We start from the raw sequence: 20,589 nt of genomic DNA, 5'->3' as shown, positions 1-20,589 counted from the left end.
CTATGTTGCATGACTGCACCATCTTACACACACTGTCTCACAACCAGATATGGAAAATTCAGACCCTCTCTTCCTCCTGTGACCTGCTCTTTATTTATATCTGAGTCCTCAGTCCTCAGTATTGTCCCCAGCACAAAACAAAGGGGATAAAATTCAAAAGGTTAAGTGCAGAATGGGTGATAACTATCAAAAGACATAAAAAGCAGCAAGAAAGGTTTTTATAAATGCAAGGAAACAAGGAAAAGACAAAGGACCAGAGAGATCCATTATTTGCTGTGGAAGGAAAGGAAACAACAGGGTGCAGAGAGATGCAGTATCCTCCACCCTCTGTGCTTCACTCTTCACAAACTGTGGCTCACCACAACTAATTCTCGCACAGTGGCAGCAGTCCAGGGCAGAATAAGGGAGGAATAGGTTAAAGAAGTGTGAATAAGACAGATTCCAGTTGGCAGGGCCAATGAAATTTACTCTTGAGAACTGAAAAGACTGGCTGAAATACCCTCTGAAGCATTAAAAATTATCTGTGGGAGCTCGTGGAGAACAGGGAAGGGCTCAGTGAATTAGGGAAGATCAAAGAGAATTCTGATTTTTTTTTTTTTAAAGGTGAAATTATAGACACATCAGCCTAACTTCAAAGATAATAAGGTGAAAACAGCTGGCACAGATTTGTCAAGGTCCAAGTGCATCAAATCAATCTAATTTTCTTACTGACTGAGAGGAGGCAGGTGATATCTCTCAACTTCAGAAAGCCTTTGCCATATCATGTTCTTATAAACAAAATACAGTAATATGGAACAGGCTATATGCCTCCTTTTTAGAGACTGAAAAGGAATAAAGAGACTGTGAGGAGTAAAGCTGAAGTAAAGAAGAACACTGAAACAATCCAAGTCACTCCAAGCCTTCTTTGGATATCTTGTAGTGAGGGCTTGGAATGGAGAATGGATCTTGGTGAACTGGGAAAACCAACAGAATGGAATTCAATCTGGATGATTAGAAAGTATTACCCTTAAAACTGCCAGAGAAAGACAGATCAGTGAAAATCTAGTAAGACAGCAAGGCTGAAGTACAACATCTGGGGTTTGTGATAGATCAAAAAATAAGTCCAAAACTAAGATGTTAGTCAGAGCAAAACCAAAATCCTCTTCTCCCGGAAAGCATTGAGGAAACATCTGTCTACAGAGCTTCCACGCCATTCAACACTGCAGAAGTGTTGGCTAGAGAGCTGGATTCATCTCTGGAGGAGGAAAAACAGATTAGAGAGTGTTCAGAGGGCAAGAAGAATGATGGAGAGATTTATAAAATATGAGCGATGAGGAAAGTGAGAAGAAAATACGTTTGTTTAGTTCAGGCAGGAACACTATGGCAGAGACATGATAGTAATTTTCCAGGAGAGCCATGGTAATTGTAAGGAGAATATGGATTGTTTTCTCTCTGCATTCACTGGGAAAAGGTAAAGAAGACATCTACAGAACTACAGCAAGGAAGACTTAGATTGGCTATTAGAAAAATCTATTAGCTGGTGCTTGTTTGCATTTATTGTTACTGTTTCAAGAGTAAGAGCCAAACTCCCAGATGGCAAAAGCCCCAGAATATCAGTGAAGCGTGGCTGATTTCCAGCATCTAATGCTCTAGCTCTAGGCTCCCACTGGCCATTGCGCATCTTGCTTACCTGTTATACAGAAGAATGTCTGGTACCCAAATCTGGTCGGCTGGAAATCGCAAGTTCTGCACCCCTGGGTATTCATACTGATCCCAAGACAGGTAAACATCAACCCAGTACTGTTGGCAAATACATACATCAGATTATATAAACTGGTAAAATTCTTCTAAGTTGTCTGGAATATTATGGGAGCAGAATGGATTTTGCCAGTAGCAATAGCAGTAGTATGATAATAGTTTAATGCTTGGCTTTAATTATTAAGAAAGGCTGGCATATATACTGAGGAATCCACAGTGTGACGACTGGATGCTGTGAGCTGTATTTTAATTTAGTGTCTAACCTCTCAACCTTATGGCCTGAAGCCAGGCATCCCAAACCTTTTCTGGTGGGCTGGCAGAAACACGGGCAGTAGGCACCTCCATGAGGCACGCTGGTTCTGAGCTGAGGTGGTTTGAATGACTTGGGTATCGTCAGTTGTATGTGGACCATAGTCTGGGAGTCCCTCTTTGGTGGAAATAATTTAATCTGTTATAAAGGTTGGATGATTCTTTTAATGATCACCTTGCTATGAGAGGTAGGCAAGTGAACTTCATATCCCAAGGGGTGGTTTCTGATCTCCTCTCTTCCACCTCAACACAAACAGTTCATTCAAGAAAGGTGCAGGCACAGCTTTTGTGCTGAACCTTCTGACTTACAGCAAAGCTCTATGGGAGGGCTGCAAGGGAAACAGTTTTTGGTGCTATAACTGAAGAACATCTCTGAAAGGGACAGGACACCCACAGGCTCTGTCTTAACAATCCTGTAGTCCTATACGTTAGTCTGGGTTAGTTTTTGCAATATAAAACAACTCATTTCTGCTGCAAATCCCAGCAGGTAGCTGGGGGAGAAACAGCTTGTTCATTTGCACCCAATAATATGAGAGAGTGTTTGGCTGCTAAAGTCAAAGCGGAATTAGTTCAATCATTCAAGTCTCCCACAGGTTTTTCCTTCCAGAGCTGCATCTTTACTGAGCGCAAGCCATTAAGGAGATTGGTTTACGCACCATAAGAAAAGACCATATCTCTTGCCGTATGCAGCCAGCAGCAGACCTCCCCCAAAGCCCTCAGTGAAGATCAGTTTTGCTTATCCTGTATGACCAGTGCAGGTCGCTTCTCCGCTGGAGCAGGTTGCAGAAGAGGGAGGATGAACGTTTATGGGTGAGGTTTGTAAAGCACAAGGGAAGGCAATGTTCCCCCTGACGTGCCTGGGCACTGCCAGCAGCAATACAGCATGGGGCTTCTTGAAGTCCCTGTCCACCCCACCACCCAGCCCGAGCAGTCTCCACGTGGTCCAGCGTGGCTGCATCACTTCTGTGCTTAGGGGCAAGTGCTGGGGATCTTTGTGCCCTGTCCTTCACGGGGGCACCCCAGCTCCCCGTTTCAGACAGAGGTGGGGATTTTCCCAGAAGCCGTGAGTGCAGGGTGCCCAGGTTTTACTGGGTGTCTGGCTCCTTCACAACAAGTCCCTGTCACTGGCCTCGGAGAGGGCCTTGAGCCCCTTGAAGAATCTCTTCTTCAGCTATGGTGGGACCCTAACTTAGGGCTCTTTGTTACTATATCCCTACATCCACTGGCCTAACAGCGCAGTCAGTTTCATCCTCCAAAAGTCAACAGGTCTGCCCGAAGGATTAATGTAGTCACCTGCGTTTCATTTTCAATGCTAAAAGAACCACTAAAGAAATTTCAAAGGACTCAAAATGCCTGCTTATTTCATATTATAGACAAGTTAAAAGACAGCAATCTTGCTTTTCAGCTAAGAAATCACATTCAATAGTTTGCTATTAGAAAGAGGTTCTTTTCTTTATTGACACAGGTTACTCACCATCTGCAGCCAAGCATTTGTGATCAACACCTGATTCTTCTCATCCTTTGAACAAAAGAGGAAGGAAAGGGAAAAGAAGAGAAAAAGGGATGAGACTCAAAGTACAGTTTGATTACAGGTGGAAGAGTTTCTGTTTCTTTTAGAAAACCCAGACTCCTGGGATAAATAAACACAAACTTTATGGAGTAGATTGTGAGCTCAGTGCAAAACCACTGAACTGCATTATATGGCCCAGACAATAATGGCTCTTTTCTATCTTTTAAACCTACAGACCTCCTACATTTATCATAACTGATCAACAACAGAAGTGAAAATAATAGATAATTGTTCTTATTTTGCTGGGGACAATCAGACTCCTTACCAAAAGCACAAGTTTTTCCTCCTAGCTAGTTGGTCAAAACAAGATGATTTCCAGTACCACACAGCATGTAGTAGTTGGAGAGATTTTATGTTGTATTTGCTGCCACTGCAAAACAATAGTGAAATCGTGCTGGAAGTGCTGTTCCTTCGGAGTGTCAGTTTTACGTAGCTAGCTCAGGCTGAAAGGAAAGCAAGGGCTGGCCTTGGGCAAAAGCTAGCACACGGCAAAAGGACACAAATGCTGCCCGAGAGGGAGCTCATGCGGTGCCTGCACAGAGCAGGAGTCTGTAGGTTCAGACACCTGCATGCAGAGACCACAGGGAACAGCTCTGACTCACAACAGAAACAAAGAAGTCCTCACCCAGCTGGGCTCCAAGTGCTTTGGGGAGTCACAGGGTGCCCAGCTTGCTGCAGTTAGCCTGCAGATGCAGGACCCTGCAGTGCTACTGCCACAGCAGGGATGGAGAAGCAGGGCTGCAGAGTTACTGTGGTGCAGATACCCAGATCCACACCCCTGCCTGGCACAGCTCCAAATACCACCACAGGCATGCCCTGCACTTCCCAGGAGCTGAGGCTGGGGTACTGAGTGGGGCTGGCTCACTGGCTGCACAGCTGTCTCCATGCGATGGGGAGATGTTTCTTCCCCCTCAGAGCATCATCTATGTTCAACCTTTACCTCTCCAGGCTGCACTCTAGCTTTGACTGAGGTGCATCCTGAAGCTTGGTTTTGATGCTGTAGCTGGGGGCAGGCCTGACCAATACAGCCACTATCCAAGAAAACCACCTCTTGGCCAAAAGGCATACCAGAAAGCAACAGTTTCCCCCTCTGATTCATCTCAGCTCTCTTGGGCACATGTTGGAAGGCATAGCTATGGCCTGGCCCAGGTGACTCACTTGTCCACAGCAAAGTGGAAATACCTTCAACTTGTCTTCTCCCAGATTGCCACCCTATGGTGCATTGACTTGACTCCCCTTCCCATAGACAAATTGAAATAAACTATGATTTGGGACCCTGAAACACTACTCTTCTTTAATTAAAGGCAAAATTTTTGTTTGATTGTTTTCTTCCCATTCTTCCATAGCCAAGGAGAAACATAGAACTCATGCAGAGACCAGCTACATTACAAGGAAGATGAGGAGATCTCTGAAGGACAGAGATACATTTTAGCATCAGACAAAGCTGCTGTGAAACTCTGCGGCAAACCTTGTGAGCTGCAGTCCATCATTGCTGGACTGCAGGGATCAAACCTCAGGGTACAACACAGAAGTATGGGAACGTGGAGGCACCAACAGGATGCAAACACTCATGGCAAATATGCTGTAAGAACAGCCAGACAGGGAACTTCACCAAGATCCAAGATGATGTGTTGGCCTAGCAAATTTCTAAGGAGAATCTCCACTGTCTATCCAGGGATCCAGGCTCAGGCTCTCTCATGATTAAGTTACTTCCCAGGCTCATGATGATAACCACATGGTGCCAGTGCCCAGCTCCTCTGGATGGCTGAGCTACCTATTCATGTGTCTCTGTGTGTGTTCATGTCCTAAGAAGCACATATGGTTGTCTGCAGTGTTTGGGGTGGGAGATGTTGCAATTGCAGGCTGCTCTGGCAGCCATTTAAACCGTATAGAGTACCCTGGGTATGCAGGCCCTCTCTGGCCATGTCCTTAATGTAGAAGATGAGTTAGCATGTGCTCACCATTGTCCTCCATGCCAAATGTCCATCTCACCACCACCTCTCCTGCCCCACTTGAGTCCATGCCACTTCTACTCTTCATTGGCACTCAATGTCCAAAAAGCCTGGTCTCCAAAACCACAAGGTAAACCACGGTCCTGAAGTAGCCTGGGCTTTTGGGTTCACTCTGATCCTAAATTATACTACTTTTTTGCAGTATTTATTGGCTAACAAGGTAGCAAAGACAAAACTGCCTTACTCACTTTGGAAGAATACCAGTATGCTCACCTCAAGCTACGCTCATGCTCTCTTTCCTCCCCTCCTCCCCTCCAAAGCTACCCTCACAGTACATATGAAAAGAAACTACCCTAGAAGTGCCAGGAAAGATGTGAGCTGCTCAAAAGCAGACTGCATCATCTCACACTGAGCTGCATCACTAGGTGTGTGCTTTGTTCTGTGAGGCCTCTGGGTTTACTTCTTGTGTGTCCCATGCAGGAACTGCAGACTCCCAGGCTAATGCATGAAGCAGAATTGCCTGGAGAAGCCTCCTAATTACTGATTCCCCAGCACACAGGACACTGGACCACTGGTACTGCTGAACCCTTAGCGTGAACCTTGTCTGTGTCATGATCTCTTGTCTCACTTGGGTTGTTGGAGCTGCAGAAACACCACAGCCTAGAAAGGGAGACATCACTGATCTGGATGATTCCTGATTGTTTTGGCACTGTGGGCAGAGTTATCCTTTGCAGCCAGGCTCCTGTCCCCAGGAAAAGCAAACTTCAGGCATGAAACAGGCCTTTGCCATAGTCCCCCACGCAAAACTGTCTATCACACTACCTCCTCTTCTGCTCCTCTTAAGTCCCCTTGAGACTTGCCTAAACTGCTTCTGCTGCTGGGAGACGCCACACAAAAATCGGCTGGGATTTTATATCATGTTATACTGTTCACACATTTCCCTTTCACCTCTCTGCTGCTCCCCAAATTGTGGCAGCAAATATGTGCCTCTCTTTGTGCAAACCACAACCCACCTCCAGAGGCCCTGTCCATCTGCAACTCCCCTTGTCCCCTTGGTTGCAATTGCTGAAGCAATTTTAAGAAAATCCACAGAAAAATAAGAGAAGAAAAATCACAGACAGGACTAAGCTTGTTGAGACACGTTTTTTAGATGCTGAAGGATTCAAAGGGATAAACACCAACTTGGAAACACCAACAACTAAAGTGAAAAAAAATAGAGCTGGTAATTGATGGAATCATCAGAGATATCTGAGTCAACTGACCTGGGAAATAAAAGCAACCCACCAACACAGAGGCTGTGTCCCAGGGATCCTCAGAGGACAGCCCTTCCCAATCTGACTGATGCCTTCCTGGCCACCAATGATTCCTCAGGTGTCTTGTAGGGATGGTGAGCATGATGCTCGTCTGAGTTCCTCATTGAATCCTAGCAATATTTACTGTTGCTAGCCCATCAATAATTGCTTTATACTTGTAAGCTGCACATGTCCTCCTTGCAAAGTCTTTCTGCATACTGCTAAAGCAGCCTGAACACCATGACCAAAAAGATGGGCTGCAACAGTTAGGCAATTCCTTTCCTGTGTAAAATGAAGGATTTTTCCCATTTACATTGTACCCTGTAGGGAAGGGGAGGACCTTCCTCTTTTTGTTGGCTACCTGAGAGCCACAGGGGGATGCATTGAAGTGCAATGTAGATCTGGGAGGCCTATGGGTTTCCTGCATGTGGAGATGTTGCCTGTCAGGAGCCTTTCATGTGTGGCTCTGGATTTACAAGGAAACTCCCTTTTACCTGGCATAGGAAGTTTATACTTGACAGACTGCAAAGGAAGACATCTAGGGCTGGCTTCTGTATTTCACAAAACAGTCTGTTGCCCTTACCTGTTCCCCTGTCACACCTCTGTGAGCTCCTTGTTCAAAGTCGGATGTTAATAACCTTGGTAATCAGCTTTGACTCCAAGCAATTCATCAGCCATGTATTTCAGGTAGCGTTAAATTTATTATCTTGGGTACGCTTTGCCTCCTTTTCACAGGGCTATTGTGCTCACCATGTTTGTCCTGCTTCTCAGATTTGTTTTGCAGTCAAAGAAAAGCTTGTCTCTTAGAGTTCCCACAGGTTTATCTACAGCATGACCATGGCCTGCATGGTCTTCCTTGTCTTGGCCTTTTGATAACAGCAGTCAGCAAGAGCACAAAGCCTAACCAGGGCTTTGGGCTGCTTACATCTCTCTTAGGTTGGGGGAAAAAAAAGAAGTCTCTTCAGGATGTTTTCATGGCCATTCAGAGTTTATTCTCATCCTTGCCTTCAGGCTGCTGAGCTTTCAAAGGGTGTTTGGCTTTATGGACAGCAAAACACAGAAAATGTTATTTCCACATTCAGCACTGATCAACAGATGCAGCCTGATGGGTCCTTCATATCACAGGATGGAACAGCAAGTTTTCCAAACAATGATCTGAGTTTGCCAGAAATGCCTGATTTGCAGGAGCAGCAAAGCTCACTTTACACTGGGCAGGCATTTGTCCAGGTGTAGCACTCTTGCTAAGCCCCTTCTAGAGAAGGACCCCAAGGAGCCTGGCCAGGGGAAAAGTGCCTGCTGGGGCTGTCCAGGAAGTGAGGGCTGTGGGAGTCTGGAGTCTGAATCCATCCCCTGTTAGAGCAAGGGGCTTTTAAGGGCAGAGATTTTTATGGACCTTTCCTTCTTTGCAGGTGTGGTGGTTTACTGAGCCATGTAGCTTTGCATCCTGTAAGGAAACAGTTTGGCCTTTGGAGTTGGTTAGTTGCCTTGCCTTTCCAGAGCTACAGAGGAATCACAGCTCCTGCTGTCTTTGTCATGACCTGTGGACTGTGTGCATCTCTGAGATACCTGGGCACAGGAGGGACCGTATTTGTCTGTTACAAAGATACTTACAGACAACCATGAGAGTGTGTGTGCCTTACTCTGTCCCAACAGGTCACTGGCCGGTACTGCTTTGCCTGAGTAAAAGCTAATTCTTGAGCTTGGGAAGTGCTGGAGGTGGTTCCCTCACTGTGTGTCATTGGTTTGTGCAGAGGGATTGAAGGTTAGTTGTGAGGATGCCTTTCCTTCCAGGAGAAAACCTGAATAATCCATCACACTGCTTTTCCTGTGCAAGGTTTCTGTCTCACTTGGCACTGTCAGCCTTGGGGATGACCTTCCCTCCGTGTTTGGTAGGCTCTCAGCTCCCGGCTCTCCTTGCAGCAAAGTAACCAAAGCAGCCCTGCTAAGATCCCAGCTGAGGCTGGAGATGACTAGCCCCCAGAGATGTTTTTCCAGTACTCCCCTCGCAGCTCCCCTGGGCCGCAAATGTTCACCTCAGACAAATCAGTTTTTGCTTCTGGTATTCAAAAATGCTGGAAAAGCTAATGCTGTGGTCACTAGCTAGTGCAACAATTGTCCTCTAAATCCTCCCTATCTTTATCTGGGTCACTTTCTCCCCTTTCTATCTCCAGCCTGACCCCAGTTAATCCTCTGCCCTGGATATCTGCTTATTCCTACAGCCACCTTTGACCCATGGAGAGTGACAGAGTTAGTTTGGTTTGTTCCGGTGCACATGCTGTGACATGTGAATGTTTTAGTTTGGTTTTCTTTTCCCTGCTCTCAATCCAAAGCTTACAATGTATGTAGGTCTGCCTGTCTTTTGCACTACTGCCTGTCCGTAGATTCTCCCTTGCTAGGCCAACATCTAGATAAAATGTAACTGCCCTCAGCCACATAATTTCCTGGGTCATAGCATATGGATAAAAAACCCAAAGCCCTTCCTAATTCAGTAGTCACATCATATGGTAACGTGTCATCTCTGTAGCAAGGTACTTGTTAACAGGTGACTGACAGGTATCATTAATCCTTGACCTCTCACAGAGCCACAGAACTGGGAGTTGAATCAGCCATTGATTCAAGACACTGATCAGAAAAGCCCAAAATTGAACAGGTAACTCTCAGAGGTCACCAAAGGCCTTATGTGGCTACTTTGGTTAATTTCTTCCCTTTTTTTTTTTTTTTTTTTTACACTGTTTTTGTGCCTGAATACAAGGAGGCATATGGTCAAGAGACATGGAGACATTAACATGGAGACTTGTAAAGTTTTGTTAGCAGAGGCATTGGTCTCCACACAGGATTTTGATCAAGAGTATCAAAACAAATTGATAAGGCTTTCAAATGCTTGTACGCTCAGTCTACAACTGCAGCAGGCAGTCCTTTCCATTGCTGAAACACTCATCTGCCCACAACCTTCAGATGATTAACTAAAACTCAGCTTAAATGCATTGTATGGTTGAAGTCCCACAAAACCAGACAGTTTGAGGAAAACCCAGGTTGCCTTGGCAACATTCAGTAAGCATCGCTGGACAGCCTTTGTATTTCAGAGGTCTCATTAAAAAGTTGGAATAAATGTTGCCATGGTAACATCAACTTTGAAGATATACCTGAAGTTTAAGTACTTCGTCTCAATACCTTTAACAAAGCACCCTCAGGAGGAAGATGGGAATCAGAGGGGATGGCTCAGAGTCAAGCTGAAAGGTTGGGGAGAGATACAAAAATACAATAATTTTTCCAAGATGCAGCTGCTCAGCAGTGCCTGAAGACCAGTACTGCTGTGAAGTGTGTCATGTTATAGACTCCAGCGCTGGTTTTGAGACTGTTTGACCTCAAGCCCTTCAACAAAGATCTGCAAATTCCAGGGACTCCCTATCCCCACACTAGTATGGGGTCCTGGGGAGAGTGAAGCCACCAGCTTTGTCCCACTGTTTCACAGATGTTTCTCATGGAAACCCCAGGAGCTGAGTCAGAGGGCCTCACATGGCTTTCCAGCACAGCGCTGCTCTCTGACTGCTTAGATGAACTGATGTACATGCTTGGTTCCTGGGGGAAAGGATGTTATGTCACCATCCAAAAGCAGTCAGTCCTCCATAAAAATCCTGTCATCTACACATAGCATGTAGGTGGTTTGTATATTCTCCACAGTGGATACTTCATCCTGAAAGAGCCCTCCATGTGTTTTGTACACAGTCGACAGGTATTTCAATAAACAGGACTAGACACAAATCATTATTCCAAGTATTCATTATTCATTGCCTTTTTCAGCATTTGGAATCACAGAGAAAGCAGTGGGAGGAGGCTTGAGAAAGGTCCCAAATAGGCCAACCTTGAGTACTTATCAGGGACTCACACACAGGCTATCTGCAAGACTGCCTTTGCTTTTTCTTCCTGTATTTGCACGCTGCTGTGACAGCATAGCAAAGTAAGGGGACATAGGCCTGTTGCAAAACTCAAGCGAGCTCTTAAAGCCTGTGATCAGGGATGGAAAATGGGGGGAAAGGTTTTTAGTAGGAAGCTGAATTCACTGTCCCTCAGGAGTTACACTCAGAGAACACAGCGTTAAAATACTAACCTTCCAAACACTGAGACACTAAGGTTCAAGGCCACACCAACAGCTTTGGTTCAACTGCTTTATTGCAACTGGTGGCTTTAGAAACGTGACCATTTGCAGTGCCCCTGCTCCATGCCAGCTTCCGCAGTACCCTGGCAACAGTGAGGCATGGCCAGGAGAAGTCTCTGATTTCTGGGGACCCTGCTACCTTTCCTGGAAAGAGATGTGGAAAATATTTTCCATTTCAAGCAGCTGAGTGCTTCTCCAAAGGATGCCTTTCTTTCTCTGCCACTGCTATTAAGTTCCTGAGTGATAATCAGGAAAATCTCACTTTAAATAAATTTGGCTCCTGTGTACCTTGGGGAGCTGATGTAAAAGTACTAAAGTCTCTTAAAAATCCTTGATGGCTCAAATTAGTTACTCAAGATTAAGGAATATCCATGGGCCCAAGATCTAAATTCCCACATCTTCAAATAGCACAGTACAGCCTTTTCACCAGGCAGGTAGAAAATTGTTTAGTGATTGTGAAATGCCCAAGCTGGATGACCACCACTGAAAACCTCAGAAGGAAACTGGCCATTCTTTTGTTAGAGCCACACCCACCAAGTACAGCTTGGGAAACCATACTGAGAGAAAACAAACTATTGAATTGCTGCTCACTAAGTGAGCGCCCAAAGCCAGCCAGAAGCCAACGAAAAAAAGCTGCAGGTAAAATTCAGGTAATTAAGTCTTCATCATAATGTTTCATGCAAGTGTGTGCACAAAGTAGTATTTGACGGGAAGCCATAATACCCATGGTGCCTAACTTCATTGTGCTAGCAAACTCATGTGTGGCGTGTTTAATTGGTTTAGTGAGATTGACATTTTAATAATGTCTGGCACTTAGAAGGCAGCCAAAATAATAATTCATGGCTCAATTAGCCCTGGCTTTCCCACTTTTCAATCTCCTTCCATGCTAATGCAGAGGCCTATTTATTTACTTTTTCTGTGCAGTGTTCAAAATCGGTCACACTAAGTGAGTTTTATGGCCAGGAGAGAGGGTTTGAGATTTGACTTTAATGAATCTGTTGGTCTAGCAACCTTTCTGTAATTTTTCTGCCTGGAATTTTAATGACTACTGTTCATGATCCCTAATTACTGATTTTCAGCTTTTACACTGATGTCCAGTCTGTTTTCCTTCTCAGTTACACCATTTTACATCAGTCTCACTGCTCTGGTCTCACTGAATTTGCTCTTGCAAGATGAGACTGAAATTTCTGGTGGAGAAAAAACTTTCTGGAAAGATACATGGTTTGGTAGAGTAGGTCTATACAAGGAGAAACAGAGTAAACATAGCTCGCAAAGGCTACGCAGGAAGCCTACAAATAAATGCAAAGGCATTACTAGGAGAGGAAAAAGAATGATACTTTAATCTAGAAGGGTTGAAAGAGTCAGTTTCCCTCTCTAGCACTTATCAATGCTTTCTAATTAAATAAAATTCAGAATACCCACTTCATAATCCTTTCCTTATTACTTCTCTCTCTCTCATATACTCTGTGTTTTAGTCTTGAGTGATCAAGCTTACATTGTTGAAGTTATCTATCCATAAAAGATTTGTACAGGATGTACTATCAGGATTATGGTTTAATCTAGTGAATACTGATACTATTTTGGGAATAATATGTGTACAGGTGCTTATGTGTACTGGCACATTTATATTTGTTTCCTTGAATCACTTGTCTGTTCATCTGGGTTTGCTACATAACACCCAGTGTAGAGATTTGGATATGTGATGGTGCTGGGATGAAGGGTGGGAGGGGATGGCGTAGCTGCTGTAAAGTCAGTTTAGGAAAGGATAGGTGAATTAGAACTAGAAATTTAACCCTTGAATTTTCTGGCCATTCAACTCACCTCCAGAACCAGCCCTAGAAAGCCTCTGCCCTAGAGGACGGGATGGTTAGGAGGCTGATGGCCTGGCTTGCCTCTGGGGCAGCACCCAGGGCCAGCGCAGCTGGCTGCCACTCTCCTCTGCCCCCTGACAGGACCACTGCCAGAACTGGCCACCTCGCAGCCCTGCGGCACCTTTTGCCTCCAGTAACACTTCGCAAAGGGGGAAACAGTGCCCGCACTACATTAACACTTGCTGGAATGAATAAGCGCCTTTTCAGATGAGAAAGCAGAGTTGTTTTCACAAGTTGGCGGAGTTTAACAAGGCCCTTCTCTACCTTGCAGCTTATGAAACAAAAGCACTTAAAAGCAAGGAAATAAACTGCTAAAGGCATTCGTATCTGACAGAGATTATGTGAAGAAACTGACACTACGAGGGCTGTGTCAGACAGAAGGTACCACAGGGCTGGGTGCCGCCTTCCTCCTGCCTTCTCACCTTCACCTTATGGCACAGAGTCTACTGACAGGCAGCCTCTAGCTCTGGCAATTCTCACTCAAATGGAGAACTCTCCAGCAAAAATCTTGTTGCACACCAGGTCTCGGGGACTGAGTTCAAGCGTCCTGCTAACTGAGGAGCAGATCACCTGGGAACTGAGCAGGCCAATGAGGGCATCTCTGAGGTGAAAAGATGCCTGCATTTAAAAGTTGTTCCCTCACCAAACACTTCCTCAAAAAAACCCCAAACCAACCCAAAACAAAAAAAAACCCAACCCCTTCAGGGCTGCAGTCTCTGATTTAGGGGAAAACCAGTGCAAGCTAAAGCTTCACCCAACAGTTTACGGTAGAGTTCCTGGTAGAGAAGATAAAAACTGCTGTGCTGCTAAGCTAGTATGCTGCTTATAGTGGCAATGACTCCATCTGAGAGCTCAGGGAAAGTATGTGCAGATCTTTTCCCTTGGTTTCCCTGCACAGCAAGGCACAGGCCCAGTTTTCAGGTGAAAATCTGAATCTTTGTTCTTTCTTGCCCCACTGAATTCTTCTGTTACTTTGTGTTGCTGCTTTCCAAACGTGTCAAGAGCTTTGACACACTGTAGCAACAAAATCTGCAGTTTAAGTGAGATTGTCTGCAAGCATGTGATCTGATTTGGGATGATCCTGCAGTCCCTAGTATATACAATCATTTTACACACTATTGAATCAAATCAAAACAGTACATACTAAATTTTCCAGATGTAGCAGTTGTTTTGGGTTTGCAGCCCAAAATACAGTAAAAGGATGTATTTTTTGGCTTCTGGAAGTGCAAAATGACTCATGGGTGGTTGGGGGTTTTTTCAGCATTTTTGTGGCTTCCTACTGGGCACTCACAGTCCCTTTTTCTAATCATTATGCCCTCTGAAATAGGAGGAAATTTCCACAAGAGCACCTGAACAACCATGTGGCATTACATACTCAGCAACCTGTCAGCTACTGGGGTGGTTTTCTCAGTTAGTGGCAGCTGGAATGGTGAACATGGAGGAGAAAAGTACTACAGGACTTCACCACATGCAGGGAGCCCAACAGCCAGACTCTTGGGATGGCTCTGCACAAGACAACATTGTCAGGGACAGCGTGGCAGCTAGGCCTTCCTTCTTGCATGAGGTTAATGAGTGTGCTTAGCTGTGTACAGCCTCTGAAAGTCAACAATGCAGTAGTTACTGGAAACCCTAGAGGTGTGTTTGCTTTTGGAAGGGGATTTTGAGGCATTTACTATGTCTGCAGCATTGTGCAGCTACCTTGTAGCACTCTAAAATTAGGCTTTTTATTTAGAGGGTTTTCTAAAAATGTGTGATACTTTTCTGGTCTGGCCATGCTTTTCTTCTTCATATTCTTCTGCTGGTTGACTGCTTGGTTTCTTTTTCTCTTTGTACATTTAAACTTGCAGTTTGAGGAAACATGTGGCCTAGAAAGCTACTAAAACAAGATTTTCCTGTGGACCACCAAGTGCAGTGAGGCTATTGTTGCAGTGGTACTGATGCACTGACCCAAAGATAATGGTATAGTAGCACTAGCAGAAAGAAAGCTGGAAAATAAAGACTGTATTTTTTTTTTAAATACCTCACCAGTGCTTCCACAAAAAGGATGTAGACCCCTTCAGATAAGGTGCCCTGCAAATGCCAACAAGAGCAATGAAAACTGTCATTCATGATGACAAATTATTTCTACCTAGCAGGCTCCTATCACATTGAGCCAAGAGAAAAATGCTTGCATTCCCTCTGCTGTGAAAAATGTCACGCCTCATTTCTTAATTGTTCTTGCCTGACCAACTAGCTGGGCTTTTAGAAAAAATAAGAAGAGAATTCTTGTTCCAGGTACTCTTGGATGTGATCTACACTTGCTTGGGCTGGCAGGGCTTGGCAGGGCCTGACAGTGCTCTGTGGGAGAGATCACCAGCCAAATGCACTGCTGATGCAGAGGGAATGCCTGGCTTCTGCCAGGGAAGGGTGGAGGGCAGGCTCCAAGGAAAAATGACCATCAGAAACTGCATACACATGAGACAGCTCAGCATGAAGTTGTCCTTACACATAGAGGACAAGGCAAACTGAACTGAGCCCGGCTGCTAAAGAGGGGATGTAACTGTCCCTCTTTCTGCTCATTTGTTTCCTGGATGTAAGAGGCTTGTCTTGGCTGTAGTTGTGAATTAATATAATTTTGGAAAAAGTCCTAACCCTAATGACAAGAAGTCCTTCACTTGCATTTGTCTACCACAACTGTGACAAGCACGGCTTTGAGTATGATGGCTGGCTTTGAGCGCTAAAACCCACACAGATCCTGTGCAGGCAAATACATGCTGGTAGGAGCAGAAAACCTAATCCAAGATAGTCATGCTTTGAAATTTTCTTTGAATGGATGTGAGAAGAGGAGGTGAGATTTTAAGTAAAGTTACTTGTCACTACTATTTGGCAAACCATAGGGACCTCAGACCTGTCTTTCCTCTCTGTGTAGCAAAGTGAATTTAGATTGTCATCAGTGCTGTTCTCAGCAGGCTGGCTGCTGAAGATGAATTTAGATTTCATTATGTTGTAATGCAGTACGTGTAGGAAACAGACTTATGGAGGCATGTCATGGAACCTGTCCCAGGTAGAAGTGCATTAGATGTGATGCCAGGTCTTGGCAAGGGTAAGGAGTGAGTTTCTGTATCAGTGGCAGACCCCTTCTTCCTTCCATGCAACAATAAAACAGGAGACTTGTTTTCATCTTCTTTACATTGTTTCCTCCCACAGGGAAACCAGTCCAGGGTCCACTGTCTCATGTCTGTTGCAGTGACCACTTGCAAAGCATCCCAGTGAGTTCAGCAGTACTGTTGTATGCCTTGGCACACCATACTCCCCTGAGCGCAGCGTCCTTCTTTCCTCCCCAGGGAGCGTGGTGCATGAAGTCCCCTCAGGCTGGGACCTTGCCTAGCACCCTGCTCTGTTATGCTAACGGAGCATGCTGGACACATAAGTCTTCAGAAAGAGCAGCTTTGCACTTTGTTAGTGTATAAACCATTGCCAAGTCTCTGATGCTGTCTATCCCCTTCCCCAAGCAAGAAGCAACTGTGCACCAGTTGCTTTGTCTTGTGCCAGGCAGGGCAGCTGAGGAGGCAGTCTACTCACCCCCGGCCTCCCATCTGAGTGAACAGAGAGATGCCCTTTTGGTTTGCCTCGTGGTGTGTCAGCTAATAGAGGTTACCTCTCCTTTGTACCTTGCCTGCTACTTTTTACACCACTGTGACTATCATGACCCTCCTTTTAAACAGACATTTTCTTCAGCAGCTGGAGCATCCAGACACTGCAGTCTGTGCAACCAGCCATGGAGGCTGAGGGGCTGTGTCCATGTTCACAACCTGCTTGCTGCTGGCATATTCCTGTGTTGCTTTCTGATTTAGGGACCCGTGGGAGCAGTGTTTTGTGGATTTTCCAGCTGGTTGGTTTAGCCACTTGTTGATGCCACAGTGACCCTTCTACTGCAGGGACTCAACTGCCAAGGGATTTTCCTTCCCTCCCCAGAGGAGACAGGCACCTTTTTACATCATGCAAGATAAACATTTCAGGTGACTCTGGATGTTTTTTAAAAACACCATGAGTGCAGTTTGCAAGACCCTGAGCCTGGGACAAGTCATTAATACTCTGAGCTGATTAACTTCCAGCATCTGTACTGTGTGCAGAGATAGAGGGAAACAAAGCTTTGTTTCTGGTATGTATGACCATTTAGATTATATTTTTCCTATTGTGGACAATCAAAAGGGAAGACGGGAATTAAATTTGTTGTAATGGACATTGACATAACGTAGATAAAGTGCTTAAAGAAATGCTGATTTCCTGAAAGGATGGGTTTCACACATGAATGTGAAATCCAAATGAAAAAAGGTTTTATGTAACTCCTGCTGACTGACCGACTGTGAAAATGTACAGTCACAGCCCTAAGGCTAAAAAGTCCCCTTTACCACCCCCAACCTTCAAATTACTGCAAGAAAATACCATCTGAAAAAGAAGGGCTGGAGCAAGATCTTTGGACGTAAGACGCCTCTGCTAAACCTGGAATTGGTTGCTGAAATTTACTTGACATTAGCTGGAGGATTTCTCTGCTCTTTCTAAAGAGGACTGTGAGATCCTGCTGTGAATGAGTGACTGTAGTTGAGAGTATTGATCTCCTCTCTCTTCCAGTTCAATGCAGTTGCTAACATTTCAAAACAGAAAGCTGCTTACCCTGCCTGAGTGGCTGCTGCCTACCTCCAGGAGCACCACAACTGGCTGGACCTGCTACTGGTATGGCATGACGCTGGGGAGCTAGACTTTCAGGGTCCTGCTTACCCCTCCAGGGAGAGCACCTGGTGCACTACGCATTTTCAGAAAGATTGTGACAGCTTTAAAAAGTTTAAATACTTGAGGCCTCTGTCAAATTGGTTTGCAACTGCACAAAGGTTTGCGCATCTCTCTCTCTATTCCTTGTTCCCTCCATGACAGTGACGGTGTATTGGAAACCAGCCCATAATACTGACTACGGAAGCGGTAGGATGAGGAAAGGAGCACTAATGTGTTCAGCTGTTTGCTGTGTTGACAGGGTGAAGGTGGTCAAAATTGTTCTCCTAGTTTGTTTTTTCCATGTAGATGAAAGAAATTCTCTCTATATATCATGGTTTATCATACAGAATCCTCTTCATGATGAAAAAAGGGATTTGGATTATTATGTTAAAATTGTCCATGGGTCAAATCTCCAATTCTGAAAAAGCAAGTTGCAGTCAAGACCATTAAAGGGCTGTGCCTCCAGGTTTTGCTTTTATATATTTCTAACCTCATCTCAGGGCAGACTCCTTCAACCGCAGTGCATGGTAAAGACATGATGGGAGAAGAGGCCAATGCCGTTATAATGTTTAATGAAAAAGTGTAAGTGCAGTGATGCTAGCTTTGAATGCTGCACATGGTCTTCAGTTATTGCATCCCACATAGCTCTGAGAAGAACGTATCATTAATAATTTGTAGTTACACATGGCTTCTAATTTATTGAATTCTTTTTTCTGTTTAACACAAATGGAAAAAACTACATAATTAATCTCCTTGCAGCTCATGTTGTATCAGAGATGGCTGTGCTTTTAGGAGGATATTCACTCCTCCAAAGTGTCAAAGCATGTACTCCAGCATTTAGGGCAGATGCTTAGCCAAAGACAGTCTGCTTTCATCTCTGATAGCCTGATTAAAAGGAAAAGTATGATCCCTACAAGAGAGATCAGATTTGTTATGCTGAATGGGTGCCATAGAGAACAGAAGAGCACATAACTTACCACGTCAATTATCTGCAGCAAAGAAAGCTGGAGCTCGACTACAAGGGGTTGGGAGTCATTCACTACTGGTCGTTCAAGACGATTGTAATTTCTCAGCAGTTCTCTGTACAAGCGTCTCTGGCTTTCACCCTGCTGAGAGACTAGGGGAAAAGAAAGAAAGCATCTGTCATGCAGGCTGGTCACACTTTCCCCATTGTTTGTCTGTTTTGTTGAAAAACCCCTCTTAATAGGTTTGTAATTTGAAAGCAGTTCCCCAAAAAATCCCCCAAATTCTACACTTGGGTGTGACAGACACAGCTTTTCTGCATATATGACTGATGAGCTCCTAAAAAAAATTAACTACTAACACTCTAACTCATTACTAACACTCAGAAACTACTGAACAGCCTTTCAGGCTCTGAGTAAATGTCCCCTCCCTTGGTGCCCCTTCTGCTGATGGTCAGTGGAGATGTGGCTCCAAAACCACCAGACAGCTTCCTAGAAGGCAGTCAGAGCGCTTTTATTTGCTTGTTCTTATTTCCTAGAGACTGGCTGCTGTAAGCCAGCGCTGATATTACTTGGACACATTGTGTGTTTACCAGCATGAGTAACAGGTATTCTTTTTTCCTGGAGCTGATGTATCAGGCCTTTTTCTGTGCTCAGGAAACAGTAACAAGCCTTCTTCATACCCTCTTCAGTTTTGTGTGGCAGTCTTTCCAGGCTTAGGGTTACTTCCCTTGCCTTTTTCCCTTCTGATGGCAGCACACTTCGGTAACACCTAATGAGGTGGCAGTATGAAGGCTAGAGTATTTGACAGGTATGTATCATGATATTGAATTTCTGGTGTTACATGCTTAACTCGGCTTCCACTGGGAACAGCCTCAACACAGAATCTGTCACGCAAACACATGAGCATGTTAAAGACCAGTGGAATTTCAGTCTATGCTTACATTGCAAGATGACACTGTTCCCCAGCTTTGGGGTGGGTGGGGAGACCATGCATCTAACCGGCATGACCAGGTTTCCTTGCCACAACAACCATGTATGGGGCAAGGTAGCAGTGATGGCTTGGGTCTCTTCCCACAGGAAGGTGAGTACTTTGCTGGGACACACTGCCCAGGAGCTTGAGTCCCCCAAAACAGTGTAGATGTTGGTGCTCTGGCCAGTGGCAGCCTGAGCTCTACCCAAGAGCTGCATCTAACAGAGGTAGGGTCATGGGCTGCAGGTTCCCTGAGGCCAAACCAGTCCTGTCAGCATGAGTGCGTGTTCCCTGAACTGTAGAAATCCAATCCCTGGCAGGCAATCTGCACTCTAAATTATTATTACTTTGGACTGAAGCATTTTTTATCCACTGCAGCTCCTGGTCACTGTGTGTGACTTTTTTTAACTCTTGAGCAGAACTCTGCACATTGACACCAGGACTCCTCTCACAGTGGTTATGATGAATATCTTTTTGACAATGCAAACAAACCATAACAACCAGTTCTGCCTTCCCCAGACTCTTACTGTGCTCAGCAAACCTTGCAAGTCTGGAATAAGCTGCTCTCCAACACAGCAACCATGCCTTTTAAAGCTAACAATAAATTTAGTTTATAAACAGTTTATAAGTCTGTTTAACCTGTGTTCTCTTCAGTTTTCCTGATACTAAAGGGATCTTTGTGGCTTACCAGTATGGCAGTGCCTGGTGAACAAGTAGGAAGAGTATGTTTGTTTATTTTGGTAAGTTACACCAACACATCATCTTCATGGGCCTTCTCTGCTCTTACGTAATACATTACACGATCATGGGGATCCAGAGGAGCAGATGCTGTAAGCATTGCTTCAATAGCCCTTGCTGACACGTCGGTATTGGATGCTGCGTTTTCACCAGTGGCAAAGACAAGCTCTCGCAGCAGTGTCTCTCCTTCACCAGCTTAAGTAAGCTTCCCTGCAAGGCAGTGATTTAGGTCCTCTGTTATGGCCTTAGTACTTGATTTTCAGTGCCTCAGCAGACCCCA

General features: G+C 44.9%; 1 protein-coding gene across 1 annotated transcript in view; it reads right to left on the bottom strand.

Moving 5' to 3' along the window:
* LOC127027589 (neuronal acetylcholine receptor subunit alpha-7-like) overlaps positions 1 to 20,589 on the bottom strand; it is a 64,569-nt gene that overhangs the window by 27,616 nt on the left and 16,364 nt on the right. Inside the window, exons 2-4 of the mRNA XM_050913376.1 lie at positions 18,614 to 18,753; positions 3,521 to 3,565; positions 1,670 to 1,779 (exon numbers count right to left, since the gene is read on the bottom strand). Coding sequence (XP_050769333.1) covers positions 1,670 to 1,779; positions 3,521 to 3,565; positions 18,614 to 18,753 — 295 coding nt within the window. The remainder of the gene's footprint in view (positions 1 to 1,669; positions 1,780 to 3,520; positions 3,566 to 18,613; positions 18,754 to 20,589) is intronic.

This window comes from Gymnogyps californianus, chromosome Z (assembly GCF_018139145.2).
Source record: "Gymnogyps californianus isolate 813 chromosome Z, ASM1813914v2, whole genome shotgun sequence".
Taxonomy (NCBI): domain Eukaryota; kingdom Metazoa; phylum Chordata; class Aves; order Accipitriformes; family Cathartidae; genus Gymnogyps; species Gymnogyps californianus.
Note: the sequence above shows the minus strand (reverse complement) of the source record. Positions and strands in the feature narration are given on the sequence as shown.